This window comes from Manacus candei, unplaced genomic scaffold (assembly GCF_025592945.1).
Source record: "Manacus candei isolate 608988 ecotype Guabito, Panama unplaced genomic scaffold, ASM2559294v1 h1tg000011l, whole genome shotgun sequence".
Classification (NCBI taxonomy): domain Eukaryota; kingdom Metazoa; phylum Chordata; class Aves; order Passeriformes; family Pipridae; genus Manacus; species Manacus candei.
In genome coordinates, this window is record NW_026138059.1 from 21,949,930 (window position 1) to 21,964,710 (window position 14,781).

Below are 14,781 nucleotides of genomic sequence, written 5' to 3' on the forward strand. Positions count from 1 at the left end.
TGTACTATATAGTCACTTGTATGTGAAAACAATTCATGGAATGAAAGTCACAGAATGAGGAGTATTTTGTTCTAAATTTTGCCTTGGATGTAGATGGTCTGATTTTTCTCATAGTTTTGAAATGGAACAAATGACTCTCTGAGAGAGAGACAGAAGGAGATATTTAACTGGGAAGATCCTGCTGGTTTTACTCCATGTTGCATTGCAAGAATACATTTCAATTTTAGTGATATGGATAATGACTTTGGGCCAGATGCCATAGCACTGATTTAACTTCTTAAATCCACCCGTCATACTTGGATTCTGAATCTGAGCAGCTCATACCAGCCAGAGACCTGCTGTCAGGGAGGAGGCAGTTTGAATGCTAAACCCACCAATAACTACATAGTGCAGTCAAATGGATCCATACAACCATTAGCTGTATGTTTGCTTTGAAATTCCTTTAGAAATCTTCCTTGGTATGAAGATGTCCTACAGAACAAAAGGGAAACTTCTGCCTCCTTCTAATTTACTCCTGGATATTGTTGCTTGAGATTGTGTTTAGTCCTTTCCTCTACAGAACTTTGTATAAAGTTACATTGAGAAAGAAATGTTGAGAACTTTTTGGGAAAAAATGCATGTTGTCTTCAACCAGAAGTCAGAACTTACTTTTTTTTTTTTTTTTTCAATTGCAACATGCAAGTGTATGACACTCCTGGCAGAAGTTTAGATACTAGATTTTCATGAACATGAACCCATCAAATTCAGTATAAACATTATTGCAAATATACCTCCATTTAAGATTTTTATGTATTTTTGTTTGTTAGTTTTAAATACTATGGGATCTTTCAAACTGACTAACAAGCAGCTTAAATAAATTGATATTAGCATCAGTGCCATCTATGTGAGGCATCTCAGGATGCCTCAGGCTGAGAAAATCAAAGTTGGAAGGCCAAGCCCTCTCTGAGGCACAAGATACAAAACTGCATCCAGACATGGAGCAGATGATGGAGCTGAGATGATTCAGAGCACCCAAATTAAAACTTGTCTATAATAGTCCAGTGCAGGTGGCATGGGATTTTTCTAACAAGGAATGGACTATTAAAAATTCCAAGCTGAGGTCAAATGGACTTTCTTATGCTGGAAGGATACTGAATCCTCCAAAGAGAAGACCGTAATGATTTTAGAAAATCAAAGTTTTAATATCATTTAATCATAACACATTACTTCTCAAAGCCAGCATTTCTAGCAAGACCAAGGATTTTAATGAGTGAGGGAAATGTATTATTTAGGGCATGTTAGTCTCAGCAGTGCCACTTCACCTAATATTTGTTCCAACTGCACTTCATGACACGTAAACTTCACTAGTTTAATTCATTTGAAACCTGGCAAAGTTTAATCTTACACTCCCAGCCCAAAAGTCTGTATTATTTGTTGCAAAATATTTTTCTAATTTTATCACTGCATAGGTCAGAGGCTTTAAAATAATTTTACTCAGGACATTGATATATTAAAGTTATTTGTTGGCTCTTCAAATTCTGAAATTATTTCTGCCTTTTTATATTCTCTTTTTATTAGGAGATTAGAATTATTGCAATTGTGTCTAAAGACTGTAAACTGCCTCAAATAAGTTTTTAGCCCTTTATTTCTAAAGAAAACTAATTTTCTGGGACAAAGTGGAATTAGACCACATGCAGCAACACCTATATGTCCCCCCTGGAGAGAGAGCTCCTTCACACACAGTAACAAAGATGAAGAAAAATTATGGGTGGGTTGTTAGCTTGTCAAGTTTTCAGTGTTAGCATATGGCAAGTACTCCTTCCTTCCTCTCCTCTGAGTCTCTGTTAGCCTTTGTGGCTGCTCCTGTCTTCCTAGGCTGCAGGCAACAGAACCCCCTAATTTTTCATCTTTAGATCTTGTCTCTGCACACAAACAGAAAGGTTTGGTTTTAACACAAGATGGGATCCAAGACTGAAATGCGTGAAAGCCTGTATTACATATGTTGCATCTCACTCATAGGGGAGAGCTTCTTGCAAACAGTGAAAAGATTAAATTTTGACAAGTAGAGTATTACGGTGAATTTGGAGGGATGATTAGTTTGCAGTGAAATAGCATTGAACTGGAAGGGGGCGATCATCAGGAGGGATGCAAATTACAGGAGAAATGATGCATTTAGGAAATAGAGGTACTGAAGGATGGTTAGCTGTGAAAGTCTAAAAGGGCACAAGTAGCTGAGAATTAGCGGCAAGTACAATGGAGTTGACCAGCAATGCACAGTAATGACTGTGGGAGAAAGACACTCCAAGTGTGTGTGTAGACTATGAGCATCTGGTCCAGGGCTAAACACACAGAAACAATGCACCTTTGTCTGGGGAAGAGGCTTAATAGGATGTGTGAACAAGAGGCAGAGCACTGAGATATATCTTCCTGCTGCCTATGTGGGTGCAGAAAGAGGTGTTACATTTTTTCATTATACATTTAGCTCAGAAGATTGGCATCTGGATAAGCGAATTTTCTTTGCAAAAATATAAATTGTTTTCTGTGCTTCACACAGTCCTTTCAATGAGTCATTGGAATTATTAACTGCATATAAACAAAATTATCACTTGTTTTGGTTAAGGTGCATTTATATTGTGTATTTGGGGGGTCATGAACAAGAAATAATATTTGAAGCAAGCAAAGCTTCACCTTAAAGTAAAACTAAACCAAAGCAGTTAGGTAGCTTAATAATTTAAACAAGTCATGTGTTAAATTGGGAAAATAGATAGTGCTCTCTTTCTCTCATACCTTTTTGTTTGGACTAGTCATTTCTTTTTAGCATTTTTAAGTATGTTTTGAAGATGTGATGTAGATTTTGTTCTATTCAGATTGCTCCTGCTGTTCCAGGCACAGAGGCAGCTAGGCAGCAGCCTATCATTAAATTCTGACCAGATGCTAATAACTTAGTCTAATATGTTTAGGATTCTTCAGGATAGTTGTAGTTCTCTGAGTATGCAATTCTAACTTCTCAAAACAGTGAACATACTCTGAAATTTTCCTTAAATGTGACATATCCTAATATGGGCCTGCTGAAACTTTTACATATTCAGCCTCATATCAGTTCATAGACAACTTTCAGACTAATCAATATCATATACAGGGCTTGAGAAAATAACACAGCTAGACCTACCTGTTCACTTCTCCAAACATCAAACAGCTGGCACCTTCACGAAAATCATTCTTTACACATCTGAAGCAGCAAGCAGAAAGGGCACAGAGAGAAGCTGATGGAGGATAATGTCAAGAAAATCCTGTCAGTTTATGGTCAAAGAAAACATACGAAAACCAGAAAAACAATGCAAAGAAACAAAGGATTCTTACCCTCTATAACCATCGATGTGAAAGAAATGATGAGCGTTCCTGACACAAAGAATGAGTGAATTCCAATCCTGGGAACATCTGGAGAGGTTCTTGCAAGAAGCAATGGGGTTTTCTTTTCTGTGACAATGCTGGTTATGCCAAATAGAAAGTTATGCTAAGCAAAGACAGTGCTTAAGCAGCTGAGGATGAACCAGAAGCAGAAAGAGAACATGGAGAAAACTGAATTTTTCTAAAGATTACTTGGAAATAATAGTGAGTGAAGAGTGCACCACTGAATTAACTGTTGGGTAGGAAGAAAATATTAAAGGGTACCACTCACAACAAGTTTGTGTGAACATGAGAGCAACTAAGGCAATTAATTAGGCTTTTTATCAGTTACACATACAGAAATGTGACCACCATCTACTCCTCATCAATGTTTTTTTCTCACAGAAAAAAAACCCTGTGGTATACCCTGCAGAGTCTTCATCTCAGAGGTTTTCTTGAGAGCTTGAGGATGACCCAGGCTGAAGAGACTGAGATGCAGTACAACTGAATAGCTGAACAATTTTACTGCTAGCTTTTTTTTGTCCTACACTTCTGGAATAACCTCTCCTGAAATAATGCCTCCTCCATGATGGTCATGATGATTTTGGGATAACCATTTACCTGGACTGTACAATTCATTAGTAGCTACAATTAAAACAAATACAAATTAAATTTCTTCTTACCATTTAGGAAGCCAAAATATATCATTATTGTTCTTGCAGACATTATGAACTCTTTTATCTGTTTATATATTTGTTTACTTTTTTTTACTGCTGAAATTTGCTTAGGTTTTGAAATAACAGCCCTCCTAATACATTACACAAAGGGCTTCCTTTCTGAATTGTCATACTGGTTTAGACAGAGTTACAGGAAGACTGCAAAGAAAGGAAGAAGTTAACCATACAGAAGATATGTTAATGAGCTTTAACTCCAGAGGGGGAAAAATATGAAGAAGAAAGAGGAATGCTAGATAAGAGTGAACACGTATCAATTCTGACAGTAGGAAAAAAAGTTTTTTTTCACTCTGATTATAAATGAAAAATAGAAATAGCTGAGATTTTAGGGGTGCTAGAGCAAAGAAAAACCCTTTGAAAAGTCAAATGTTTAAACCACAGCATCTGATGCAGGTGTTTCAGAACTTTTCAATAAGAGGTCTGGAAATTTGTGTTATGGTTTTCTTTCAATTCTATTGTGAAATCTCAGAACAGTAGGCTTACTCTAAAGACAGCTTGGCATCTTCCTTATAGTTCTGGCCTACTCCAAGGGGTGGAGTGACTGCCATGACCATTTGGCCAGCATGCCTGTCTAATCCTCTCTGACCTGCTCTCTACTGCCCATGGACAACATCACTGTGCAGAGTGAGCACAGCACTGTCTGAAGGAAGCCTCACACATGCTCCTGGCTCATTCCTCCCACTGGCAGCCCAAGCCTGACAAATCCCATCCTGCATGGCTTAAAAGGACACCTCTCATTAGTTTGACTCTTCATCCCTCACCTGTTTTTACTCTCCTTTCTCTAGATGTTGTATGCAGAACTTTGTGTATATTTGTGTGTGGGAGGCCGAGTCTGATTATCTTTCTGGGAGGTGTGAAAGAATTTTTTTCATTGCTTTGATTTGCTGCCTCGGGTAGGCACAGTTAAAGTAGTTGTGTAGGTTGTAGACATTCAATATTCAGAATTCTGTAGTAATGTCCAGCCTGTAGCTGCACACATGTGATAACCAATGCAATAAAGTCCATCCATGAAAAAGAGCTAATACCTAAAAGAATCTCAGACTATGTTATTTTTGATAGCCAGCTCTTCTTTTCAAGGCAAAGAGTGAATTTAAAGTTTTCAACATGCGACTAAGAAAAATTTGCTCCATCTACTGGACAGTAGAGTGGGGAAATGGCTGGAAATTAATGCAGCAGAATTTCAGGCAACTGTTTAGACCCTAAACCTCTGTTCAACCTCATAAAGCACTGTCAGAGTAGTTTTGCTATTTCACAGGAGTAATAGTTAAAAGATTATTTTTTTTTAATATTACTAAGAAATGCAGCTATGAAATGCAGCCAGGAACAAAGAGTGAAATATTCTGTGCCTGGCAAATTCTGCTTGCCATATGAAAATTAATAGCACCAATATTGCTGACTTTAATAAAACCTGAATTTCCAGATCACATTCTATCATTTCTTATGAAATATGCAATATATAGGGAAACAAAAAAATACAGGAGATGCTGTACACAGGACTGCTAGAATTGAGAAGAGCTTAAAAAGAGAAAAAGTTCTAAAGTGTATACATTTTAAACCTCAATAGTTTTCAACAGGTCTCCTGACTGTTAAGCATGCAGCATGTTTTGTCTACTATAAGCTTAAAAAAAAATATAATAACTACAGTTTTGAGACATTGCTAATACAGCATCCATTCTTTTTAGACAAGGACAATTATTTTCCCTCTGCTACTCAGCTGCAGAAATAATGGTGGAATTCATATACTCAAGTGCTTGTTTTAGACATAAGTTGTGTAAGATAGTATGCCTTATTGTGGGAGGATCTTTTTTCTTACAACTCTAGACAGTTTGTTCTCTTGCAGATTGACATGTTGTAACCCATATATACAACAATTTCTTAGTGTTCAAAGGGTCATCACAGGTGAGTCCTATACCCTCTGCTGCTTCTCTTCAGTCATCTGGAGCTGATAAGCAACAAGGTTTTTCAGCTATTTAGCAAATTGGGAAACAGATATGTGGCTTTATGTGTTGTTTATGATATCAAGTCCTTAACGCAACGAGTGAATAGAATGAAAAATGCATGACTTTCTTTCCCCTGCAAATGTAATGTTTTTCCACGGTTATAATGAGTGCTATTTGAATGTATGCTGTGCTTTTACCAGTAGCACTGCAAGACTTCTCAGCATGAATTTGAAAATAGTTGCATTTAATGTTTTTTATCATAAACTTTATTTTCAGGAACATTTGACAACTGATTCTTATAAGAAGTGATTTTCTAATCTTTAACTCACTCTGCTAATCATAAAGTATTTGCTTTCCTCTCACTTCATAACTCCGTGTAAAAAAGGCAAGATTATAGAATGGGAAGTTCTTACTCAGTGCATAAACTACCATGTAACATGACCAGGGAATGTTATGTTCTTCCAAGTCCAGAGTTCATTATTGTATGTTCCCAAGTGGCAGTTTTTACGTCCTTTATTCTTTAAAATGCCAGTCTTGTTATTTGCTGGATCCATACAAACAATATCATAGACAGTATGGTATATGGGCATTCCCCACTCTCACATTTCTGCCACGTGGGCTCACTGTAAAGGATGTTATCAACAGGCAAGTGGGGTGTTTCCAATCAGCTATGAAAACAGTGTTTGCCTTACAGGATGTGGCTGGGCAGCAGGGGTACAGGTATGCCCATGTATCTGGGCACGCTGGATCAGGAAGAATATCTTCAAAGTGGAAGGAGGGTTCATTATGCTCACTTCAAGAGACATCTCGAGTGCAGGGAGGGACATGAAAGGCCAAGGACTGGGCAAGCGCAGAGCTCGCGGAACAGGGACAGAGTAGAGCCTCCTAAGGGAACAACAAACTCTCCTGCAGCAGGGAACAAATTTGCAAGCGATGAGCATGATGTTCTTGTGGATCCAGAAACACAAGTGTGTTGTGTGAGCTAATACATGTTTGGGAATTTTGCCCTGAATTTGTCTTTAGTTCATTTTTCTCTGCAGATTTTTTTTAGTATTGCTTAGAGACTATAAAGGGACATCAGAGAGTCCTGCTGACCCCTATGAAGTGCTTACCTGCCCTCTGCTTTTCTTTTGGGAGGGTCAGTCAAAAATTTGAGACAAAGAACATATGAATAGTCATCCAAGACCTAATTCCTCCCATGTGTCTATAGTGACCTCTTGCATCTTAGACAGCTAGCACAGGCTTTGAAGTGCAAGTAAAATTTGAATTTACTGACCTAATGCTCAGATGGTAAGGCCAGTTCAGGGAGCAGGAGAGGAGATGGAGCCGACAAGAGCTGGGAGAGATGGAGGGCAACTGCAGGAATCGTGGCTCCTGCTTCTTTGCCAGTGGAGGCTGCTGCCCCACACAGTTTAGTTACCTGCACACCATAGGTCTCCACAGTGCCTAGTATGGCTTTCTGACTGGCTAGTGGAAGTGATGGAAGCAGTAGCCTTACTGTCATTCTGCTGTTCCAGGGAAAAATATAATTTGTCTGTGCCCTAAGGATGACCCTAATAGCTTTGTCTGAAGTTTTTTTATCCGCAGGGTCAACTGTGGGAAGTATATCTATCATGTATTTTTCTTTTTAAAGGCTACATTATACAGACTTTTCTCCACATGTACAGACTTTTTTATTTATTATGTATTTTTTTCTCATGTAGCTGGGTGCCTCTAAAAAACCCTACTGTGTGGATAAAAAAGAATAAACAAACACAGAAAAACATTGATCAGACATGTAGATATGTAAACTTTTCTGAATAATAAATCTGAATAAGTTATTTCATTATATTCTTCCTGCTGTCATCCGCAACTGACTGTTGAGCCCAAAGTAATTTATTTTCCATGTTTTAAATACCAATTTTTTTATGTTAGCCTTGGATATCCTTTTTTTCTTCCCTGACATATCTTTTTGCCCTGCCTTTTTGAAATTTTACCCTAATACTCTGTAGTAAGTGTGCCTTATCCTTAGACATTTGTTGTTGGGTTAGGTTGGTTTTGTTTTGGTTTGGTTTGGTTTTTTGGCTTTGACAACCTTGAAGTGAGCTACGTTATGATTTTCCTGAAGTGGGCATCAGAAATGTAAATTTTTCACCTTTGATGGTCCAGAAAAATTTCCTGTCACAATGGAAAGGAATGCTTGCTGTACCAATACGTGACTGCATGTCATAACATATATCTCTCCTACACTCTCTCATAAAAATCTTTTGAGTCTTACCTTGTTCAGGCGGAATGTCTTGGTCAGCTTCCTTGGAAGGTGGTTCTGTTATATCAGTCAGTTCTGTCTTCTCGTGTTCACTATCCTCATCTCTGGCTTGCAGACTAGGTGGGGTAAAGCTACCTGTGGTATAAATTGCCATTGTGGTAGCCTGCTCCACTGGAGACTCATAACCATCGGTGATTAAGCCACTGCTAGCAGATTCATCTGCTGGAGGAGGCAGATAGGAAACTTCTGATTTTGGAGGACTGCTAGTGCTCCCCAGAGCACTGAAAGGCACTGTGAAACTTTGCTGGTCAGTAACTTTTTGTAGAGATCTGTCCTGAAATGGTTCTCTGGAGGGTTTGGTAGGGAACTCAGGTTCAGATGTAATAAAATTATTAAATTCTTCAGGGATGCTGATCTCTTCTTCACTTAGAGCAGGACTTCCAGTTGTAAATTCATCAACCAAGGTGTCTCCTATTTGGTCCACTGTTGCTGGGCTGGGGTAACCTAGTGGGAGTTCCACACTCATAGATTCCTCCTGAAAAATTTTAGAAAAGCAGCTTTCATTATAATGTTTAAGTTTTATTCCTAAAAAGGCCAATAATCTTTAGCCACATGAACTTGCAAACAGCTAAGTCAACATAGAGTCATACAACGGTTTGGGTTGGAAGGGACCTTAAAGATCATCTAGTTCCAACCCCTTTGCCATGGGCAGGGGCACCCTCCACTAGACCGTGTTCAATGCCATATCCAGCCCGGCCTTGAACAGTGCCTGGGTTGGGGCACCCACAACTTCTCTGGGCAACCTGTTCCAGTGCCTCACCACCCTCAAAGTAAAGAATTTCTTCCATATATCTAACCTGAATTTCCCATCTTTCGGTTTGAACCCATTACTCCTTGTCCTATCACTACAGTTCCTGATGAAAAGTCCCTCTTCAGCTTTCTTGTAGGCCCCCTTCAGACACTGGATGGCTGCTATGAAGTCATGGGATGTATGAAATGTTTGGCATGTGCATGTGATCCTAATCACATTGCCTGTAATTTTAAAAATGGCCTTCATTATCCCTGTCAGTTGCTCTGTACTACTGAACTACTAAGACCTTGCTTACTTTGTAATTAAAATTGGAAAAGGTAATCAGGCAGCAATATTCATCTGTAAATGCTCTAAACACTATCTTTGTTGCAGTATAACAACACAACATTCATCCTTACAGCAAGTACAAAACCAGATATGTTAGCACATGAAACGGGGTTTTTTTGATATTTATGTCCATCTTAACACTGTTTAATTTTGTTTTCCATGGAAAAATAAATAAATACGACAGCCAGTATTAACTTACCAAATCAGGGCCTGCCAGAGGAATAGTGACCATGCCTTGGATATCATTATCAAAATCACTAGGTGGTATAATAGATTCTGAAAAAAAAAAAAAACAAACAAAAAAGCCCCAACAAAACAAAACAAAACAAAACAAAATCAAAAACATTAGAGAGAGAGAGAGAGAGAAAACAACATTTCAACACCGACACGCTGAAAACTGATCAAAACACATAAGGTCAGTAAAAACCAGTACTAAACTGTTCTCCATCGAAAAATTACTTTTTAAAATCCATGTTAAGAAGAGTGAACCGTCAATGTCCATTCAACCTGACAATTATGAGGACAATCAGAATTTTATATGCAGTGTTCTTTGTACGCTTTATTTAGCATAAATAGGATAGGTCTGTGGAGAGCTGAACAATGGAGGAATGCTTAAAATCAGCCGAAGTACGAACCCCTCAGTTAAATCTGCGTAGATTATGGTGACTACTTATATTACATTGTTCATTAAGCCTAAATTTACTTCAGTTTTACCTAGAGTCCACACCATTGTTAACGTCAGTGTTTTGGCTTTAGTGCCCCACTGGTCCCTTCACCTCCCCAAGAGGAGCTCTTTAAAAGTCATTGCACAACAGCTGTTTTTCTAAAACTGATTATTAAAAATAACGACTGGGAAAAAGTTGATTAAAATATATATTATTGAAGTGTTCAATATCTATTTTTTGTGGGGACTTTGAATCTACGTTTAAATATGACATTTTATTCTTACAGAAAGTATTAGTTCATCTGAATAATTTTTTTTGGCAAGAAAATGCCGCTGTTTGCAAATTAAATACTATAGTTAAATTTGGTATGTGTGTTAAGATTGTTTTGGTAAATACACATATGAAAAATTATTTTAAATAATTTCCCACCTTTTAACCCACCTCCCCAAAATTAGGGATATGCTGGTTTTGCAAAAATAATTGATGGACTAGAGGGGGATATTTATTATCTAGATTACTGAACAGGGTGCAGACCTTCAACCTTCTGCTGGAGGTCCTCACACCCAGCTTGTCATCTATACTCCCTCTGTGTTTCAGAGTGAAACACACTTTTACTGATTTTATCTTGGGACCAAATGCTCTTTAAAGTGTCTGTCTCTCTGACTTCATGGGGAGCTTAGATGGCTTGCTTACAATCAAGACAGAACTTTCAGAAAGCCTAATTTTTAGGTTGGAGGAAGCTCTCACTTTTTGTCTTGCTAAAGAGAGGAGACTGTCCATACTGGGAAGTTAAAATGATACAGTGAATATTCATAGTATTTCTTTTATTTTTCTCCTCTTAATTATCTTAGTGTGCAAAATATGCAGATTTTCTAAACAAAGAAAGAAAAAAATAGATCCTCTAATATGATTGGATGTTTGGCTGTATAATTGTAGAGGCACACTTCGCTATAAAATTTAACTTACATCTCTGCATCCTTTGGATGCTATGCAACACTAAAGAGAATAGGCTATATCAAATGAAAACAATCTTTTAGAGCAGCGAAATACACCTTACTGAAATTGCATCAGTTTGGAAAGGCAAGGTTCAGACTTGTGTCTGGCACCTGCTTGCCTACTAACCATCAGTAAACTGAAGTGTCCCAAGGTCCATTGGCAGGGACTGGTCTTCATGGAGCGCAATGGCAACCAGTTGCTGAAGGTCTGTTACTGTGAGTTTAGTTCCTGATATCTCCCTCTCTTCCATTGGAGAAATTGGAATTTTTTCACTTTCAACTTTATTAGATCCAATAGTTGAGATGTCATCTGCTGTGCTTTTGCTTTCTGAGCCATCTCTCTCAAAGTTCACCACATACCGTGCTATAGTGCTGCTTGATCTGCAAGGGGAAAGGTAAAAATGCCCAGTGCAGCAAAATCAGTCACTGACTGAGAACCAATTTTACCGACAAACAAATATGCAACCATAACATATTATATTCTGTAAAAGCGATGCAGATTTACTTCTTTCTAACCAGACTGTCACCTTCAAATTACTTTTGCTATACCTTTTTTCTTCTATTCATGATTTTAAATAGAAATTCAAATTATGAATAAAATTGTAAAAATATTCTAATATAATACAGTTTAATCTCACTACTCAGAAACCTTGACTACTGATCAGTCATTGACTACTGATCCAAACAGCCATAAATGCATGCTGGAGTTACTAGAAGCCATAATCACACATTATGCAGGATCCTCCGAAAAGGGGTTAGGCAGTCCATAAAACTGCAGATAAGCAAAAATCTTATCACAACTGAGGCAATTTTTTACTCTTTTTCAAAGAACGGCAAAAAAATTAGTTAATGTGGCAAACAAATCACTTTTCACAAGGGGTGTTAGCTCTTCCAACTCCAAATGGGTGTTTATAGCTTCTCCCTAGATGTTCAATGGAAGTCTCAAATGTTCACCATTATTAATACATGACTCTTCATAAATGTTTATCACCTAATTAAAATGAAAAATAATGAGTACATTGTAAACATTTCTATACTATGTTGCTTTTTACAATATCAAATAACTGTAGAGAAAGGAATTTCACTTTATCTAGTATGTACTATATATTTAAATTTCTATGACATTGCAAGAATTCAGGAAAAACAGTAGACAATTCTTCCTTTTAAAGTATGAGTAAAAGAGAAATTTTGGGAACTGCTGGACAAATTATTCCCCAGGAGCACTTTTAAGCAGCAACAACAATAGACTCAACATCTGTTTGTATTACTACTCAAAAACTCCCTGCATTTTATCAAGCTAGTAACTGGTCTCTTTGCTTTTCTATCTGGCTTGACAATGGAGATAACAAATCAAATTCTATGTACTCATTGAAAATAACGTGTATATGGGAATACAGCTAGGAAACAACAGATCAAAAATGAAACTGGAATATAAAGTTTCCCTATTTATTTTTCAGTATATGACTGATAAAATTGTTCAGTCATCTGAATGTGAATTTTCTTAGATCAAATATTTTCTTCAGAGAGATCTTGACAAAATTTGATTACATGAACCTTTCAGATAAAAGTAAAAGCTGTCCCTGCTGCTTCACATCACAGATTTTGTTCTTAGGCAGAACATAATCAATTCACTTTGCCACATCAAGATAAAGGACATTTACTGATGTATCTATGTACATAATAAAAGGATTAATAATCATTATTAATAATTAGTCAATAAAATTATTAATCTTAATTAAGCATTACAGAAAGATTACCCATCTTTCTCCTTCTTCTGTCTTCATTTCATCACAGAAGAAAGGGTTTGAGAAAGGATTGCAAAAGAAAGAAAAACAAAGATTCATGTATACTGGTAAATCGTTCAGTCATACACATCACAACCATCTTTTGACAATTGATCTTATCTTGTACGTGCCATCTATAATTTTTATCTCTGTGTGAAAATGACAGTCTACTCTTCATCAGTTCACTTTTTCCCTCCCAAACAATAGTAATCACCATGTTTTGTGTGGGGAGAGAGGAATTTTACTTTACCATGATAGTTTGAAATATAAGCTTTCCTATTTCCCACCCCAAATGGTGCAATTTGAGCACTGTCTGTGCTAATGTCTGTCTTTATGGTGGCAATGAACACCTGTGGCAGTAGTAGCAATGTTTACTGTTATCATACGTGGTGCCTACTGAGACTCTAGGTACAGGAGTAACTTGAAGTATTAATTACCTCTGGAAGACATGCCTATGTTGACCTTCTGTATATAATGCCTTGTTATTTTCCCGGATGAATTCTCTAGAATATTTATAATGTTGTCATGGGGGGAAATGCTGCTAATATATACACTAATATGGCTTAGGGAGAATGGACAGCAACACCTGTCTTTGCTGATCTGTACCTCTCAGGAGTTAACTAAATTACTAGATGGTGGGAATCAATCCTGGTCTTCCATATTGATGAATACACTTTCATATCAGCTTCTAAGTCCAAGATACTAAACTGAAATGGATCCCTGATCTGGAGTCATAACTGAAAGGGGTTAGTTATTGCAAGTTGTAACTATGAGATGCTACTATAGACTTCTCTGCTTTTTCTGTGGTAGCTCTTTGTTTTATTGATTTCAATATAAAAATATAAGCATCTAATTTTCAGTCTATTTTGTTTTTCTCTCTCCTTTCTCCCAGCAGTTTTGCAGAGAGAAATGCTAGGAAGAAGGATGCTCTTGTCTAAAATTACATTGCAATATGAGCATTCTTTAACATGTATTAAATATTACTAGAAGGACTGAATGTTTCTGATGCAGTGCTGTAAGCCCGCATAAATTTATGTCTTTTCTCCCTGCTCTTTATTCCTTTTCAATTTTGTATAGTTTCTTACTATTAGTTATTGTTCATTTAATCCTTTACGCAATGTGCTCTTATCTGTAGAAGCATAACCCATTTTTTTATCTCCCCCTCCCCTGTAGATTCTCTATTGAAAAAGTACATAAGAGCTTGCATTAGTAATAAACATACAAAGAAGCTAAAACTAAAAGAAATTGAAAGACAGAACTCAAATTTACTAAAAAAAAAAAAATTAAAAATTTTAAATTGTTTGAAACACCTGGAAAACAAGTACTGGAAAAGTTTCATATGTACAGACATGTAGCCTCCTGCAACCCTCTCTTCACTGTGATCTATGAACAGCACAGGATCCACACACAAAAAGTAGTCACCTAAATAATCGCACTTCTAACTCTCTGTACTTTGTAATTTTAAAAAATCCTTAATATAGGGTTGACAGCAAACAATTCAAACAATTTATTGTATCCTTCACCTCTCAGTGAATCAAAACTACTTCTATTTAGTACTTCAAAACCTCATAGTCTCACTTGGAATGTGTTTGCAATTTTTGCCATATTGTCTCCATAGTATTACCATAAAACCCTTTTCTATTTACAGCAACATGCTCCTCCCCTCCTCCACCCCCACACTAGTCCACAGGCCTCTTCATCTTGAAGGACAAGAAGGAACAGAAGAACCCTAGCAGCCAACAGAAAAGAGAGCCCCGTTTTCTTACTTACTTAAATCCTAATACGCGGATTTCTTTGAATCCTGGAAGTTTCTCAAATATTTTTTTCATCTATATAAAACCATAAAAAATTAATATAGTGTAAGATCTGTAACTAAAAGGCAAGCACAGGTTGACTACCTAGACTATTTTTTTT

At 37.1% G+C, this 14,781-nt stretch overlaps 1 protein-coding gene across 8 annotated transcripts in view; it reads right to left on the reverse strand.

The window, feature by feature from the left end:
* The window catches only part of IMPG1 (interphotoreceptor matrix proteoglycan 1), a 57,459-nt gene that overhangs the window by 19,196 nt on the left and 23,482 nt on the right, over positions 1–14,781 (reverse strand). For 7 of the 8 annotated variants that reach the window (XR_007902852.1, XM_051778034.1, XM_051778033.1 and 4 more), the window contains exons 8-12: positions 14,638–14,696; positions 12,841–12,861; positions 11,211–11,464; positions 9,623–9,699; positions 8,298–8,820 (exon numbers count right to left, since the gene is read on the reverse strand). Coding sequence is in view for 7 of the 8 variants with exons in the window: in XM_051778034.1 (XP_051633994.1) it covers positions 8,298–8,820; positions 9,623–9,699; positions 11,211–11,464; positions 12,841–12,861; positions 14,638–14,696 (934 nt within the window). In the remaining variant the exon portion in view is untranslated. The remainder of the gene's footprint in view (positions 1–8,297; positions 8,821–9,622; positions 9,700–11,210; positions 11,465–12,840; positions 12,862–14,637; positions 14,697–14,781) is intronic. The other variant, XM_051778027.1, reaches the window with a different exon arrangement.